This window comes from Aplidium turbinatum, chromosome 4 (assembly GCF_918807975.1).
Source record: "Aplidium turbinatum chromosome 4, kaAplTurb1.1, whole genome shotgun sequence".
In the NCBI taxonomy this organism is placed as follows: Eukaryota; Metazoa; Chordata; class Ascidiacea; order Aplousobranchia; family Polyclinidae; genus Aplidium; species Aplidium turbinatum.
Window position 1 is genome coordinate 5,548,385 of NC_137475.1, and position 18,500 is coordinate 5,566,884.

The 18,500-nt window shown below is 39.3% G+C and overlaps 1 protein-coding gene across 1 annotated transcript; it reads right to left on the bottom strand.

Annotated features, from left to right (window-relative positions):
* Window positions 1–556: 556 nt before the first annotated feature.
* LOC145768536 (catenin beta-1-like) lies at window positions 557–13,501 on the bottom strand. Its single transcript, XM_082580046.1, has 16 exons — window positions 13,228–13,501; window positions 12,791–12,984; window positions 12,123–12,302; window positions 11,736–11,860; window positions 10,957–11,158; window positions 10,463–10,607; window positions 8,585–8,724; window positions 7,735–7,833; window positions 7,240–7,443; window positions 6,589–6,762; window positions 5,991–6,125; window positions 4,637–4,772; window positions 3,824–3,942; window positions 2,794–2,902; window positions 2,037–2,209; window positions 557–1,355 (listed from the first exon to the last, which is right to left on the bottom strand). Exons 1-15 carry the CDS (start codon window positions 13,436–13,438, stop codon window positions 2,049–2,051), a joined length of 2,334 nt encoding a protein of 777 aa, XP_082436172.1. The 5' UTR covers window positions 13,439–13,501; the 3' UTR covers window positions 557–1,355; window positions 2,037–2,048.
* Between the last annotated feature and the right edge of the window lie 4,999 nt (window positions 13,502–18,500).

Consider the following 18,500-nt stretch of genomic DNA (forward strand, 5'->3'; position numbering starts at 1 on the left):
TTATCATCACTATGTGAATACTGAAAAGTTTGAGTGTTCATAAGGATATAATTATCGTTTATAGCACTAGTTGCAACGTTCGCTTACATCAGATGGACGTTGCAACCAGTGCTATGAACGATCATCGCTATGTGCATTTTGTCTGATTCAAAGATTGTTTTTACCTATGCCCATCTTCTGCTTTTCTCTTGGCTTCAATAAATAACGAGTCTACAAATATCTATTTCTAACCAATCTAATCTAAAATAACCTTTCACTCCTGGTAACTTTATCTCCGAGGGTAACAGCCTGATCTTAATGTAGGCTACACCAGGGTTTGTTTTGTTGATCATCTACATTTCAATCAAAAAGTGTTACAGAAATACCGTTTTAAGGTCCGCAGACGTTGAATTAACGTAAAAATTTTACAACCGAGATCAACGCGCATGGTTGGTTGTTGTTCCTTGATACAATATTTCTTTGAAAGCACGTGGCCTGATGAGGTGCAGCTGCACTCCTGGCTCAAGAACGGGCTATAAACTATGTATCTAATCCTATTACATACAAGGAGAATAGATTATGTACAAATCAAGTTTATTGGCGTAGCGATATAGACACGCACTTCGAGTAAGTCAACACTTGAAAGAAATGCGGGCTATTTAAAAACGGCCTACTTCTGGTTTAAGGCTGGTTACGTCACGTGCTGGCTCTGGATACAATACAAGGAAGGTACTTTAAAAAAAAAAAAATGAATTAACGAAGCATTTGATGAATGCAAAATAGCAGTGAATTAACAAAGAACATGATTTTCGTTTCATAAACATGTTGAATGCCAGGAAAATTAGTCCCATTTACACAGATACAACGTCTGCACCGTTTAAATCAAAATGATACGGACCAATTTTGCTAGTTGGGATTTATAGATCATAAAATTTACTTCAATGAGCAAGTCTGCATCAACCTCAAGACGTTTTCGTACCTTACAAAACATTAAGATTACAATACAAATAAAAAATGGTTTAAAATGTTACGTTTTTACAGGGATTAAACTTAATCAAAGGTGTGTGATAAAGATGTAAAAAGATGACATTTTTTACCCACAGCACCGGATTACAGAGGCAGCACCATTATATACATAAAATAAACAAGCTTGATTTTCTGAGCAAAAATACAAAACTTACATCTATCCAACATAGTTTTAAAGTTGGGTGAATGTAAATTACAAAAAAGATGAGCCAGTTATTATTTGATTAGCAAAAAGTCGACTACAAAAACGTGTAAAAATAAGCGATGTGAAGAGCCGAAAACGAGTTACTCCATCAAAAGATTTCGTGCTAAGTCATTCATGGGATTGGTGACTCCACTGGAGCTTCGTCCTGAAAGAAAACAACACATTATCATCGATAATAGTTATCAGCACACCACCCAATTCATAATATGCAATACATTGCCAGAAATGATTCTGAACTGTTTGCCAAATTATCTTGTTTTTATGGTCTTTTGAGGGTGTCCACAAACAAGTCGACAGGGGGACCTACCATTTAGGTTTGGCTAATGCCTATGCAGAACCAAAAGCGGATGAAAAATATTATGTGTGAATAGTTGAATAAATAAATCGACTAATTTAATGGTGTCAGGCGTTATACAATCTAAGTTATTTGGGCTTCCCTAGACTACAGGTTTGCTTCAAATGTTATGGATTCAAATCCACCACCATCAAAGACACCAGTCCGTATTTTTCAAGATAGTGATTCGATTTTGGTGCATTCTACGCTTTAGTTTATGGTGTTATTTCACTGCAGTAGATTGGAAAACAACATCCATTGGCGGATGTTCACAAAACTATTTCTTGTTCGATCCACAAAACCTGTTCTTTTTACATTAATTCAGCGTCTGCTAACATTTAATTGACGCAAAAAAGACTGATTTGCTGGCTGGGGACATCGACTACTGAGTGAGACGGTTGGAAAGCTTGGCCATACGTCAACGTGTGTATGTCAATACGTTGTACGTCATACGTCAATACGTGACCTTGATTCGACATTTCATAGACTGACCTCGAAAGCGTCTCAAATATCGGTGTCCAACCAGCCTCCTTGTCCTTGCTGGCCGCTCACGACTGGATCAAGGTCCATATCACCGGATAACTCCGGAAGCGGATATTCGGTCTGCATCGGTTGTTGCGGATGACCGAAATCCATGGACTGTTGTCCTTCTGGAGCTGGGTAGCCTGCGATGTAAAACATAAATTGGAAACACTGCTTTCGATCTACTAAGAAATTGTAGTCCATAAAATTCAACAGCACCAGTCCGGCAAAGCAGGAGAGTGGGTTGCTCCAAGAATCCTTCGGTAAATTTCCTGACCTTAAAAGCTTCATTTAACTCATTACCGTCGAAGTATGTAAGTTGTTCGCAAAATATACAACGTGTAAGATGTCAAAGGTTTCTTTATGCGACCCAAGCAAGAGATATGAATGCTGAAATACTTTCAAGTGAGAAAATTTGTCTTTTTCCAAGACAGAATTAACACACAAGGTTTAAAAAGTGAAGTACATAATAATCTTCATGGTGGATAATGTTTTTCTTTGTCATGTCACATACTGTAATAATTGTGCCACAAAATTGTTACCATCAGGACAACCCCTGGCTGTTACAGACACATCACGACACTACCAACTTCCAAGATTGCCACGGCCGGGATACAAAGCTCATTAGACAAGGACAAATAACTCTAACAGGCACATGTCACAAAATTTCACTGTTTATATAAATGTGCTGCATTGCGGATCTAGTAGGCACAAAACATCAAGATACCTGAGTGTTGAGAATTGTGTACAGAGCTCATGGAACTGTGGTGGGAAAGCGGTGGCGCCATCATCTGGTCATACGGTGACGTTGGTTCCATACTCATGAGGTCGCCACCCTGCAAAGCAACGGAAAGCTTTGTACCATAAGCCATGCTTTGTATCATGGCTCGCTATATAAGCCATGCTTTGTACCAAATCAAATTTAACAGGTTTCCCAGGTCGCATGCAACAGCAGCGGATCGTTCAACACTGAGCGACCTTTTTCCCCGAACGAATCCTTTCCTAATGCATCCACCGTGATCCGCTGATCAGAATCGCCGAACAATGATCCATTGGTAAACTTCGTGGAAACTGATTCTCGATTAATTAAACGGTTAATCGCTATTTAAAAGACCAGCTCTTGGTGCACCCAACCTTACAAGGGACTAAAGGGGGCTTTTCATCAGTCAAATAGGGCAAGACGTACAACCCATTAGATTAAATCAAGGCTTGCAACGTCATCAAGGTTTGTAAAAAGTATACAAAATTTGAAATTCGTTCTGTGTTGTTTGTATGTGACAGGAAAGGCTGAAGTGTTTGCAGTTAAAGTTATATTTCAGTGCAGAATTATTGAGGAAAATATTCGTAATCTCCCGAATTCAGCATTCCCAAAGGTTTTGGCCCTCTACTAAGCCAAGTGAAGTCGTTACTGGATAAAACACATTCCATATGGTGCAGTTTGAATGCGACTTGTAAGCAGGGCAGTGGAGTCGGAGTCCGTCAAAAAGCCGACTCGGCTTACAAAAACGACAAAATAAAACTTTTTGTTTGCGACCTTCTTTTGAGGCCAAGTTATTACAGTTAAAGTTGTATTAAGTGTACAATCAGTGAGGAAAATTTCGCCACTTCTTGCAAAATTTTAAATTAACCTTCACTTCCAAAAATTTTTGGTCCTCCGCTAAGGTTAAGTGAAGGTGGGTGTTGCTAGACGAAACACGTTCTTCAAGTTGCAGTCAGAATACGACCTACAATACCAACGCAAGAGATCAGTAACATACGTTGTAAAGAGCCCCGTCATCCTTGAAGAGGGAGGTAGTCAGTTCTACAGAGAGGCGCTTCTTGTAGTCGTGAGACTTGTCTTCAGACATCCTGAAGAGAGCAGCAGCAGCATAGGTGGCTGAGGAGGAAAATAGAGTGATTGCAATAGAGGATCAGTGAACAGCAGTGGTCAACCACTGTACAAAACTATGGATCCCAAAGGAGAACTTCACATGCAACAGAAAATCTCCTTTTACAATCGTTCAATCATTGGAAATTTTGAACATTTACCAATCGAAAGTACTTACAACGTTTGTTCCAACGAATGAATGCTATTTGGTGTCAAATTACACTTTTAATGCCGGTTTAAGCAGCTTCACTCACTGAAGCCATGACTAACAACAAATAAATGTACGCGCATTAACACAATAATATAGTTTTCTGCTCAATATAACATTTTGCGTGAAAATCATTGCCCTACCTACCAAGCTGATATAATCTGCAGACTTTACCAGGAATAGCACCTAAATGACCGGGCGCCACAGTGCTCCGCACCTAAATATCCTGACGCCAGTGTGCGCGCCTATTTGATCGGCGCCTAACTGTCTGCACCTAAAAGACGTGCTCCCGATTGAAAGTGCCTATTCAATTAAGTAAAACTCAACCTATAGGACAAAACAATTAAAAAATCTTGCCAGTTTTCATTGTACACACACAAAGTTTTGACACAAACCAAATTTTTTGTTTTAGTAAAACCAAACAAAAAACATTTGTATCCAGAGATAAAGACCCAATTTAAAAAAAGTTGACATCAATCTTCGTGTTAAACTTACCGACACCCTCGTTCTTGGAATGCAAGAGTTCGGTGAGAGGCGAACTCGCTCCCTCTCGTTCAATGAGGTCAGCACTCTCCTTGTCCTGGGCAAGTTCGCACAAAACTCCCGCGGCGACTCGTTGGATGTTTTCGACCTGGATTATTTGGAATGGATTGGAATTTGTTGTGTGTGAAAATAATGTAAAAAGAGCGTCTGTCAGCTAGGTCAGGGTTTCCCAAACTTTTTTGGGCCACGGACCAATATTTGTGAATCTGTTTATTCGCGGACCCCAAAGGTAAAAATAAATAAAACCGAATTTTGTTTATTTAAAAAACTGACAACATCAATGGAACGGATGGGATTGCTTCTTATTGCGTAAGTCATCAATTCTCGAAGTAATTTGTGTTTGACAGGGTATAAGTACTGTACAACGTATACGTGTGATTTTTTAATTTCTTGTCATATCGCCACGGACTACCTGTGCAGTCGACGCGGACCACCAATGGTCCGCGGACCACAGTTTGGAGAAACCCTAAGCTAGGCAAATGACACCAATGTTGAGCGTCTTGACACCCACAGCCAAGAAGCATACGAAGCAAGTGGCCAGTGCAACAGACCCAGACAGCAATCAACAGTATTTTACATTGATTCAACGTCTGTAGGCGTTGACTCAATGTGAAAAACGGTTGATTTACTTTCTTGAGAGAACTATCTAAACAGCAATTCAGGCCTTCTCACGTTGATCAGGATTTTCACAACGTCTGCAGACGTTGAATCTCTATGTAAAAAGATCTGATGTGTTGGCTGGATTGTACACCACCACAAAACAAGGCAACGATCAAGACAAAGGGGCAATTGTGCGTGCAACATGCCGCGCTGGTCAAACGGAACGGGACAGCCGATCAAGCATGTCGACGTACGCCCAGCTAAACACGTCGTTTTTGTATTTTTACTGTTAGTGATTGATCGGATTAGTCAGGATTTTAAACAAGTCTACGCCATACTGTAAATCCTCCCTACAACAAGGAAAGGTTTGGATAGTGAGACCAGAGATGGGCTGCCAGCAGCCTCTCATTTTAGTTAGTCGCCAACCAGGGAGTGAGAAAGAATAGAACCACGGCCCCAGAAGCTCAAACGAAGAAGGAAAGATCAAACAATTTTAACACCACGACAACTGCGCCATTTATCGTACGCCAAATGATGTGCATGATCTGCGAGAACTAGATGACGAATCAATTCAGTGGCTGCTCAGCACCTGCTCAAACATCTAGACCGCGTCGCCGTCAATGCTCAAGTGTGGTAAAAGGCAGAGCCCCTCAACCTTGGAGTGGCGAAGAACACAAAGGTTCATATACAAAGAACAGTTCCTCACTTGTGAGTAGAGAAGCTGCACGAAGATTGGTATAGTGTTGAGGCTTCGAATCACAGCCCGGCTGTGGCCATCCCTACACAAGATGTGGAGAGTCCCGGTGGTCCCTTCCACTATCTCCTCCATACGGACGCCATCCTGTGAAGAAGAGTATTGTGATGATAATGAGACAGTGATGATAGTATTGAACGCATTGTACAGTAAAACACATGAAGATAAACAACAAAGTGATTGTAATCACTTTTCTTGATAAATTTATCGGAAAAACTGTGAAATTATATCATTTCCAACAGGTTTTACATGAATGTGATCACTTTGCTTTCATTACTTATTGTCAGTCGAAACGCCATAATAAACATCAAACAACCCAGACAGCAAATCAGTCGCTATTTACATTGATTCAATGTCTACAGACATTGAGTCAATGGAAAAAAACGACTGATTTGCTGTATGGGAAAGTATCACTTAGCGTGGTGTGCCATGTGTGGTGGTGTACATCGGTTGAGAGGGTCTTCGACGATTGTCTATTTCTTTCATGGAGTTTTTAATTGATTTTCAGCGGTTTGTCAAACTAATTGGAACCAAAATCAAGGCCACTTACCACATACATACTGGTCTGCTGGCTTTGACTGGACGCCAAGCTGGTCCGCCTCGCCTGGGAATCTTGGTTGGCCTTGACCAGCAGCTGGACGAGACGAGGGACCACGCCATGCTCTTGGAGAGGGGGATGGTTAGCCCCACACAAAGCAAGGTTCCGTATCAACCCGACAACGGCCTAAAAATGGAATGCTTGTGCTTTATCCTGTTAGATCAGCTGGGGTGCAGGCACCACTAAAAGGTGCGATACCTGTTTCCAGGGTTGCTGGGATGCTGAACCATTAAGGTTAGTTATAAAGTGACGTAGGAAGCTTGGCTTGTTTGCCAGACTTTAACAAACATTCTGAATCGTTGGTGACTATTAGTTTTCGGCCATCTATAAGGGGGTGCGAAAAGTGGTTAGTGACTTTAAGGTGGTGCCAACAAGGCAAAAGATTAAGAAACGCTGCGTTAGACAACGATTAAAAGAAAGAATTTCACAAAAGTTAATTACAACAAAGTATCAAACCTGAAGTTGCAGAGTTTCTTAATATTGTCTGTTGTTAGAAGTTGCTGTCGGATTTCCGTACAAACTTTCAGCTCTGCAGAGCGCATTCAAAAACCATCGAAACTTATTCACAATTTCGTCCATAACGCAACATTGCTATCAACTCACCTTGATCAATGGCCATCGCGACGGGGGATGAAGCAGCTTCACAAGGATAGGCAGACCGTAGTGAAGACGGACTGCATTCTGTGCCATCTCTGCATCCGGATGTCTGGAGGTTAGATGACGAAGAGCACACACAGTTGGCTCCGTGATGTCCTCTCTGTCTCCTGCTTGGAGGACGGTGCGGACCAAAGCTTCGATTCCGCCAACCTAGAAATTTTGAAAGTTCTTTTTTCAGCCTGCTTTTGTTCACATGATACTTCATGTAGACAATGAGGGCAATGCAATTTTTGCAACAGCAACAATTAAAAAAAGTTATTTGTCGAAACTTATCACAAAAAGTCACAACATTTAAACTGAGATAAGGTCTGGTAACACATACAGTACATGCTATAGTGTGGCTTTGAACAACAAAACACGCCATTTTTACATTGATTCTACGTTGGCAGATGCTGAATCAATGTAAAGAGGTGAATTTTGTTGACTGGGACAGTGACAAACCTGGCAAACTCGTGTCTTGTTGCTCATATTGTTACAAGTCAAGTTGCTCAGGATACCAGCAGCACAGGTTACCACGTTAATGTCGTTGGATGACAGCAACTGGAAGGTAAACATAAGTGGTCACTGGTCATAGCACACAAATGTTGATACACTCTCTTCTGTCGCTTAGCAATCTTTACGTTACATGCTATCAAGTTTGATGTAACCGGCGAAATAATAATGTTATTAAGAATTAAGATTATTCAGTTCGTGGAGTGAACTTTCCGATACTACTACGCCGGGTAGGCAAATGGAATTTATCGCTTTTCATCGAATCAAATACTTATGAAGTAATAAACTAATTGTGACCTGACCTGATCCTCTGGCTTCTCCATTATAGGAGAAATGCAGGTCATAAATTATACTAGGACCCGTTTCAAACAAATGAATATCAGTAAATAAAAACAGTCAGGTTTAATAGTAAAATTTATTTATAAAGTTTTCGCCGTCTTGAGACCTAAAGACGGCTTCTTCAGTACAAATAAAAAGACTAAATATCAACATTCAACAGTAGCAGAAAGTCACATAAAAAAAACTAAAACATGAACAACTAAGAATTTGAATAAACTTGAATGAAAACATGTTACTACTTAAACTAACTTTAAAGCTGGCTGAAAACTATCAATTCAGTATCAATCTTCTTGGTCTGATAAAGTTAACTTTCAAATACGTTTTATCCATTTCACGTTCATTTTACTAGGGCTGTGGAGTCGGGAAAAAATATACGATTTCGGACGCGCCGACTCCACAGCCTTGCATTTAACGTCTACAGATGTGTTCAATGAAACAAATTTGCTGGCATGGGACCAACCTGGACAAGCATCTGCAAGAGGTTTTCAACGTGGTCCTGCTTCGTCCCTGCATCAGAAAGGTTCCTTAAACTCCACAAACAGTTCTGCACCAGACGTTGAGAGGGAGAGCCGAGATGCATCCCAAGAGCCTGCATGCCGCCTGTAACGTTACGGTGTTTAGAAATGAAAGGTCCAAGATAGCAAATGAGTCATTTTTACGTTGATTCAACGTCTGCAGACGTTAAATAAATGTAAAAAACGACTCATTTGCTGTATGGGGAAGAACTTCAGTAGCAGAAGGCATCCCAGCTAGTAAAAGTCACTTTTAGATTAAATTCTTTTCGAGATCCTTCAATGAAAAGTAATTAAATTGCATAAAGCGTAGCACATGCTTATTGCAGCAGTGATAATAATGGATAAACCACATTCTACTTTGTAGATAGACTGAATTAACTGAAACAAAAACAGCAATGTCAGTAGATTGTATACCCACTCCAGAAGCAAATCAGTTCTTTTTATATTGATTTTCTGGTAGGAAAGGAAAAGGAACACAGCGTACTTAAGTCTAGTGCTACTGTTTACGGTTTATTATCAAGTTTTAGAAATATTTACAAAAAAAGAGAGATGATTTCCACATAATTATGTAGGACATTCGCCGTGTTGTCAGCTCAGTAGAAAAGGCGTTGGAAAAATCTTAACTTACAAAAAGCCTCAAAAATATATCTTTGCAATGAAGGACAAGTATCACACTTAACACAGAGGAAATGACACTTTATTGCTACACTTGTAATCAGCCGGTATGTCACAGATCACAGCAATTATGGTTTTTGTGCCTCAAGCTATAATAATTCGTTATATTATCTGTACGGTATGATAAAAACATATTTATTTCATTAACAGCAGTCTGTTTATGACAAAGATACAGTTGAACTTTCATGACAACTGTCAAAAAGCACAAAACTTCTTTATTTTATCACTCTCAGGACTTTAAAACGATGTAAAAAGTGGCAACGTTTTCTTGATGAGATTATCGGTGTGTTGGTAGAGTCTCACTGAAGCCGGATATGATTGAATCTGGTTTGCGATAATAATGACATTTCAATGTTTTGTTTTTTTTACTATTGCTTAATGTTGCCAAAGAAGGAAAATCCCTGCCAATAAACAAAGCTTCTTTCCTACTCTATGTGATAAATGTTTGATTTTCTGACTGGAATTAAAGCCAGCGATATTTTTAGCATGAACATCGGCCAGTATAAATAGAGAATGGTCACCTGTCTTGTGTAGTTTCAAGATCCATATAATGTGAGTATCACTGGTGATGTATCTAATTCCAAATATGTTCCGTGGCTCACGGTGATATCAGTGGACCGTGACCGAACACGGTGACGTAATGATTCAATTGAGGGGGCGGAATAGATACAGGAAATATTGAAAACAAATGATTTCCTCAACTAGTGCTATCATTGCTGTGAGTAGAATATATCTTCTCAACAAAAAGCTGTCTGTAGAAATCGATCCAAACATAGTGTTGATGGCTCTTTTTACTGTTGTCATTCGGCCAATTTTTCAGCAGTTACTGAACCTCACTCTCTGAATTCTGAAGGTTAACAGCATCAGACAACTCAAGTGCCCCAATTTTTAAACATCCTATGGCATACACCCTATGGTCGACAAAGATTAACATAATCATATATTCAAACAGCTTGAATCAATGGGCCACAAACACAACAATCAAAACTAACGATTTTATACGAATGGCAAATGGCAGTAGACAAATGAAATTTGGAAGACCATGATCGCCAACGTCTGTATTAGCTCAGGCATTATAATCTTCATCACAGCATACGAAAAACTGATGCACAAAGTTGTTCGTTTAGGGCCTATAAAGTGAAGAATACCTGCTTCCACTATGGCTGGCTTGTTGCTTGAGCATACTGACAAGACTTTGAGAACGCGGCTTGTCGTCCAAAGCAGCTTTTCATAATTGTAAGTCCGCAATATACGAACCAGCTCTTGAGGTCCATTGCATGACAGAATGATCAGCTAAAAAATTAGAATTAGAAGTTAGAGGTTACTGACAGTTACATCATGTACTGTGTTTGAGGATTGCAACGCAATGTTCTTTACTTGGTTCAGGTTATTGTGATTTCATTTGAAAATTTGATAGGTGCATTGCATTGCAAATCAATTTAGTTACCAACAATAAATAAATGTATATACTGAAAGAAAACTCAAGCTTGCATTGTTTTTATTGTAATTTCACAAAAATGATAGTCAAGCACAGAACTCCTCACTGTGCCATATGAACATAATCATAAAATGTAAAGTTCATTGGTTTATATATAATATATGAGATAGTCTCTGACAAATATAAAATACTTATTGTTCAAACCTTGCTCTCCTGATTCCCATAGCCCAAGATCTGCAGACAGTCAGTATCAATAGCCAAAAACTTGACATTATCTGTTTGAAGCAAATTAACCATCTTCTGCAATCCCCCGGCCATCCTCACGGCTTCTTTTGCTCCCTCTTGATGCAGAAGCAGGTTGTGAAGAGTGGTGATCGCATAAAAGACAACGGACTCCACAGGAGAACTGTGCAATTTTTAACAATACCGGTAAGTGTAAAAAATAACATTGAGTAGACAATAAACAGGAATATCTTTAAGTGTGAGTTAGCAAAAAACGATCATAAAAACTAAGATCTCTTTTGAAAAGTTGCCTATTTGCAAGAGCAAGTCACTTAATGCATACTACTTCAAGAGAAAGTTATATTATATATATATATATATATATATAATTATATATATATATATACTAACAAGTAACAACACAGTATGCATTTACACTGCTTTGTACCCAAACAAACCAAAATGATTTCATTAGACAAACCAGAAATTGATAACAACCACAAAACTAACAATTGAAAAAATTTGACATTTAACTCCGCTTTAGCAAATAAATAATAACAAACAATTACAGTATACTGTACATACCGTAATCTATTACTGTATTATACATCTTTCTTCATAATTTTTCTAAGATGATAAAAATCTTATTGTACTTTCTAGATTTAATTCAACATCAGCTATGTCATGATTCAATTGAATTCCGCAACATTTGATTGCAAAACAATGCTTCACTGGAATCAATCACATAGAAGAAAACTTACCTTAACATTTTCACCAATGCTGGTATCCCACCCGACTTGAATATAGAAAGCAAACCTTGCCTATCATGAGAAAGGTTGTGCAAGGCACCCGTGCAGGCCCGCTGAGTTTCCAAATCAGAAGCATTCTAACCACAAAAAAAAAGATACAAAATTTAGTCTCACAGCAACTCTAAAACCTGTAACACTTTTCTAGAAAGAAAATAAACCTATTTTTCACAATTTTTAGAATGAAAGCTCAAGCTGTTCATAATGCATGTGCATTGTGCATACACATGTCTTAAAATAAATATTTGAGAATTCAAGATGTTTATTTTCTTGGGCTTACTTCTTTTATTGCACAATGAATATTGAATACACTACACATCACTTTTGCATTCTTTCACATACCTGCATGGCTTTAACAAGTGCAGATATCATTTGTGGGCTATTCATCAAGGCCTGCCTGCTCGCCACCTTCTTGGAAAGCATGTGGACCATTTGAGCAGCCTGTTGGACCACGACAGCATCATCATCATTGAGCAGAGCGATCAATTCCGGAATGGCCTTTGTTGCCAGATCTGCATCATCCTACAAGCAAAGTGGAAAATCACATGGATGTAAGAAGTCTTAAATAAAAAATCATTTCTTTAAGCAATATATAATACAAATTGTAGTACAATATTACACCATAACTTCAACATAATTTAAAAATAAATTATATATACAACTTTTTTAAAGTATTTTTAAATCTTGCAAATTGTTTTTTTTTTACTCTTAAAAAACCTTCTATTCCTGCCCAAACACTACATATGTGGTGGTGCACTTTAGGCTTCCGCAGCCCTGAATGGCCACTGTGCGAATCCAGCATTCAGGATGTAGATCACTTCGTCAATGATTTCCCAGGCACCAAAATCAGTGGCGAATATGGAGCAACACACGCATGTGGTGACATCTTTAAACAACGGTTTAAGCACCAAAACACTGCATATGAAAATATGAGATTACACACAAAACGATTCTACTACCGGTAAAAAATAAGCTGCCACTGTACAATCTTGGAAAACTACAGTTGTTACCTGGTAGTGAATTAAGTTCACAACTGCTTTTTTAAGCATCTGTGATGGTTCTGCCAGCTTCTGCACAGATGTTGGAACCCCTTGATCATACTGCGTATTCGGGATGCCTTGCATAGCATCTTCTGACATTGTTTCAGGGAAAAGGACATTCCTCACTCTATCAGCTCGTGTGTTCATGAACTGATCATGTACTTCTACAAAAACACATTTTATAAATTTAGATCACATTCCTTGAACCAACATATTTTACAAAGTGACTAGTTCCAGCAACTACAGCTTTGTTTACATATAGAATGCATCATACAATATCGTATATACTATACATACAGCTTTTGCATGAGTTTATATGTACAATAAGTCAAACTAGGGCTTCCAAAACAAATCTAGCAGCTTATATGTTTAAACAATAAAAGCAATTTGAATGAAAAAAAACTAACGGTTAGCCTCATCCATCGTAAACTCTCTTTGCCAATCTCCCAGGACTTGATTTGTGTCAGGAAAGTTCCCTTGTTCATGATGACTCTTTCCACTGATTGATGGGGTAGCTGTGGTAGCTCCAGACTGAATGCCAGAATCCCAGTTCCACATGTGCACTTGCTGCTTTGGGTCTCCAGCCGGAAGATCCTGATTCAACCGAGCCTGTTCCATACCTACTGTTTTGTTTTTACCAACACAGCTTTATGTTTTCTAGACACAAATTTTGAACCAATACAATCTAAAATATAAAGATATTGATGACTGTGCGTGTGCATGCAATTTGACTGTTAAGAAATTTACAGACAATAAAATAAACTTTTCATAAATGTTATTTAGTACAAGCCACTCAACCAGGGCTTTGGAGTTGGAGCCGTGCATTTTCAAAGGAGCTGGAGCTCTACATGAAATTCAAGTGGAGCTGGAGCCAGTTGTTTGAAAAATAGCTCTGGCTCTGATGCACCGGTATTTAATAAGATGCTACTACTATTGGCTGAATTCACATAATTTACCAGCAACCCTTCACAAAATTAAGAAATTATTTGCGTAATCAAATGTCAAATTAACAAATATGTTTTGAAACGCAGTTCCGCATGACATTTTCATGAAGGTACCTTAAATTTCATAAAATTGTGCCATTTTTTAGCAACAGTTGACTGCAGGCAACTTCAAGCTTTAGAAATTAAATTGATATGTCATCATTATTTTAATGAAAGCACTTTTTGGAGCCTGGAGACAGAGCAGTGGGATCAATAAGCTCTGGAGCAGGAGTTAATTTATAATAAGAGAGCTCCGGAGCTGAAGCAACTTAACATTTACGCCTGCTCCAAAGCCCTGCACTCAACACAGCAATTGAGTTTTGTAAAAATTCATATGCCATGAAAAATGACAAGCCCTCTATGTAGGCTATTAAGGCTTAAACTCTGTGAATAAAGACACTAGAGTGACTGAAACTGAAGGTATATCCAAGGATGCCCACTTGTTCAGTTCAGGTATCATGGAGGCCACTACTTCCAGGAAAAGGTAAAACAGGACTACTGGTGCTACCTCTCCAGCCTGCACATGTGGGCTAGCACTTAGCAGACTATTTTCTACCTTTATTATCACTTATTTCAAACAATGAACGGACAGAAATATGTCGATTTTCAACTTAACATGTTGAGTGAAGATAACATGGTTTACTGAAAAATCACTAGTGGCCAGTTTTCTAATTTTCAGACAGAAGTTAATATTTCCAATAAAAACCAGACTACGATTGCCTACCTCTACAACTGTAGTGACAACCCATCAAAAGAATCAATAATTGATTCGCCATACCATTTTCACTGTGCCTGGGCGTTAACTGTTAACCATTTCTTAGTTCTAACAAACCAGATACGAAAATGGCTGACAAGTGGCGACTGGCGAGAGCGGCGAGACAATATTATCGACGTCATCTTTTGCTTTTCACACAAAGCCCTCTCGGATGACTTTAGGAGCGGAACAAAATACGAGAGGTGTTTGTTTCTTTTATTATCTGCAAAGAGAATTCATGAAGGAAAAAAGAGAAAGAAAGAACTAATGTAATCACTCTCACTACAGCGTTTCTTAAATCTTTTCTCCCAACATTGTGGTAAATCATCTCACCACATTATTTCATTGTTGTTTTGTCTTTTCTTTGTAAAGTATGATGATCACGTTCCTGGTCTGATGCAGACATTCAGGGGCGCCGGAAGCGGGGGGGCAGGCGGATGCCCCCCCTGCCCTCAAATTTTCTGCAGATGGAGGGGCAGGGGGGGCAATGGTGCCCTTTTAAAGTCATGTAAGCAACTGCACATTTTGCAATATAACAATCAGAGGTGGGCAGTAACTAGTTACAAAAGTAACTAGTTACTGTAACTAGTTCCTTTTTGAGTAACTGTAACGGTAACTTCGTTACTATTTTCCAAAAGTAACGAAACGCGGTAACTAGTTACTATTTTAGGACCTTTTCAAAAGTTACAAGTTACTTTTGTATTGAAATTTCAGTTTTTAAGTGCTGTCCTTTTCTCTGCACATGTTTGTGTCTTGCTTAGTGCGTGTTTGCTGCGTTTTGGGCAATAATGCATTTTTCTCGCAGATGTATCGGCGCAGCACTGCGCATGCGCGGTTCTACTTTTGTTTTGTGGTTTGGTTGAGAAGGGTTGCCATATTGGCAAATTTATCGCCAAAGTCCTGGACTGCGCATGCGCGGTTCTACTTTTGTTTTGTGGTTTGGTTGAGAAGGGTTGCCATATTGGCGAATTTATCGCCAAAGTCCAGAAATCTGGCGATTTTTTAATACGTTTAGCTTCATATTTATGATTTGGCTCTTTTTTGACGATTTTTGATAACTGATTTAGCTAAATTAATTGTTTTTGGCGATTAATCAATATGTACCAAAGACAGGCAAGAGTCCGCAAGACACAACAATACAACAGGGTTGAGCATTATAATAATATATTTTACATATTTACAAATGAGTTTAACAGTCAAACGTTTTCGGTTTAACTTAAGCCCTCATCAGGAACCTGAAAATATTTATAAAAATGCATTAAATTTCAACTTCTTGAAGGTAATTAATTAACTAACTGACTATAAGCATCAAGAAACACGCAGCAATTAAAAGCAATTTCTTGATGCTCATAGTCAGTTAGATAGTTAGGCTACCTTCAAGAAGTTGAAATTTATTGCATTTAGTGTAACGCTTGCAATGCCTTTAAAAAGATTGTCTGACATTAAAACCAGCAACAGCATTGCTGTTTGCTTGCCGATGGTGGACGTTCTTGTGGAAGCAATACAAACCAGATTTGGTCATTGGTTCGAGGACAGCGACTTTCAGCTTGCGACTGCATTCCACCCACAATTTAGACTTATCTGTGTTTAATGCATGACAATTAAGCGACACTGCTGAATTGAAGACCAAAATAAAACAGAACATGCTTCAAGCAATTGAAGAAGCAAACTGCTCTGCTGAAGAGGGGAGTAGCAGCGACACTGAAGTGGATGGTGGTAGGTAGAGCCACGGAGAACTTTTTGCACCACTTTACGCAAAAACCAAGAAAAGAAAACAATGCGCGTTGAATCTGTTACAGGAGTATTTGGAAGCGGACCCTGAGGACAAGTTAAGCGGATCCAGATTCACAATTGGACCGATGAAAAAACTGTTTTAAAAACATAACACCCCCATTCCGCCAAGTGCTGTAGCAGAAATATTGCTTTCATTGCAGCATTTGTTCATCATCAGACTTTATTCGTTCATCCCCGACGCCGACACACGCTCCATCGACTTGACACTACCAAGACAGGCATGGGTGCACCTCAACTGTCTCCGTGCGGGCGTCGGGCTTTTCCGCTCAACCATGCACCAATGGGAAATGGTGTCTTCCTCCTGTGAATGTGGTGCCGAGGAACAGCCCGCAGACCACATCATTGATTGATTAATTAAATCTTTATCCTTGGACTGGGAAAGCTTCTTCAGAACTTAATCCTGGTAGTTTTGCATACTTGTAGACTAAAGGCTTTAAATCACTGACGCAGGCCCGGTCACCGAGATTGACAGAGTGAAGTTTCCGATTGTTGAAGCCTTGTTGCCGGGAAATTATTCCATCCATTAGATGCCGCTAAATGGAGAGCAGTCCTTAACGTGCGTTGCTCAAGAGCATGCCCTGAGAGTCGAACCAGTGCAGCTTGATCTTGAAGCTTCTTCGTTCCAGAAGTGACGCGCGAACCAATTGAACTATCGGGACGGACATCATCAATGACTGTAACATCTTCAAGCCACCTAACGGAGTGGAAGGTCTGCGTGTCATGAATGATGAAATCAAAGACTGGCTGCTCTCTAGTAGCCTTCTTGTGTAGTCCGGGAACATCGTGAATCTGGGGTGGTAAAAGAATAGACTCTCGGCCCCAGAGGCTCACACGACGACGACGATTGGGCAAGGACATTTTAAAGCCCAAAAGGGCAGGCCTGAGTGACGAGTACTTTGAAATGCTCGTATTTCTCAAAGGAAATAAACATATAAGCCACTGAGTATTTTTTTTAAATAAAACCTTGTTGGTTTTGTAGGCCTACTTGTGCTGTTATGTTATAGCATGGATGGCTCTAACACTATAGGCTATATCAAACATTGCGGTTAAACTGGACTTGCATGCAGAGTTGGCCAGGTGCAGAATTTTAAGTTTAGATTTGTGAGTAACTGAAAGTAACTAGTAACTGTAACTAGTAACGGTAACTAGTTACTTTTTGAAATCGGTAACTGTAACGGTAACTCAGTTACTATTTTGGCCAAGTAACTGTAACTGTAACTCAGTTACTTTTGAAAGTAACTTTGCCCACCTTTGATTAACAATTTCTGCTATTCGCTTTCAGCCTAATGATAATACTTACGGCAGAAAATTTTGCAACACAGTAGCCTATCAGACCTTAAAACTCGTTTTTTTTTCTAGAGCTCCTTCTCGGCGGCCAAATCTGCGTGCTTGGAGGCCAAAATACAAAATAAAAATAACGATAGCACAAGTAAATAAAATTAAACTTGCAACAATGCTAAAATGATCACTTAGCATTGTTAAAATCTGCGCCTGGGCGACGTCCTATACACATAGGTGGGCAAAGTTACTTTCAAAAGTAACTGAGTTACAGTTACAGTTACTTGGCCAAAATAGTAACTGAGTTACCGTTACAGTTACCGATTTTAAAAAGTAACTAGTTACCGTTACTAGTTACAGTTACTAGTTACTTTCAGTTACTCACAAATCTGACCATAAAATTCTGCACCTGGCCAGCTCTGCATGCAAGACCAATTTAACCGCAATGTTTGATATATAGTGTTAGAGCCATCCATGCTAACATAACAGCACAAGTACAAAACCAACAAGGTTTTATTTAAAAAAAATACTCAGTGGCTTATATGTTTATTTCCTTTGAGAAATACGAGCATTTCAAAGTGCTCGTCACTCAGGCCTGCCCTTGTGGGCTTTAAAATGTCCTTGCCCAATCGTCGTTATCGTGTGAGCCTCTGGGGCCGAGGGTCTATCCTTTTACCACCCCAGATTCACGATGTTTCCGGACTACACTGGAAGGCTACTAGAGAGCAGTCAGTCTTTGATTTCATCATCCATGACACGCAGACCTTCCACTCCGTTAGGTGGCTTGAAGATGTTACAGTCATTGATGATGTTCGCCCCGATAGTTCAATTGGTTAACGCGTCACTTCTGGAACGAAGAAACTTTAAGATC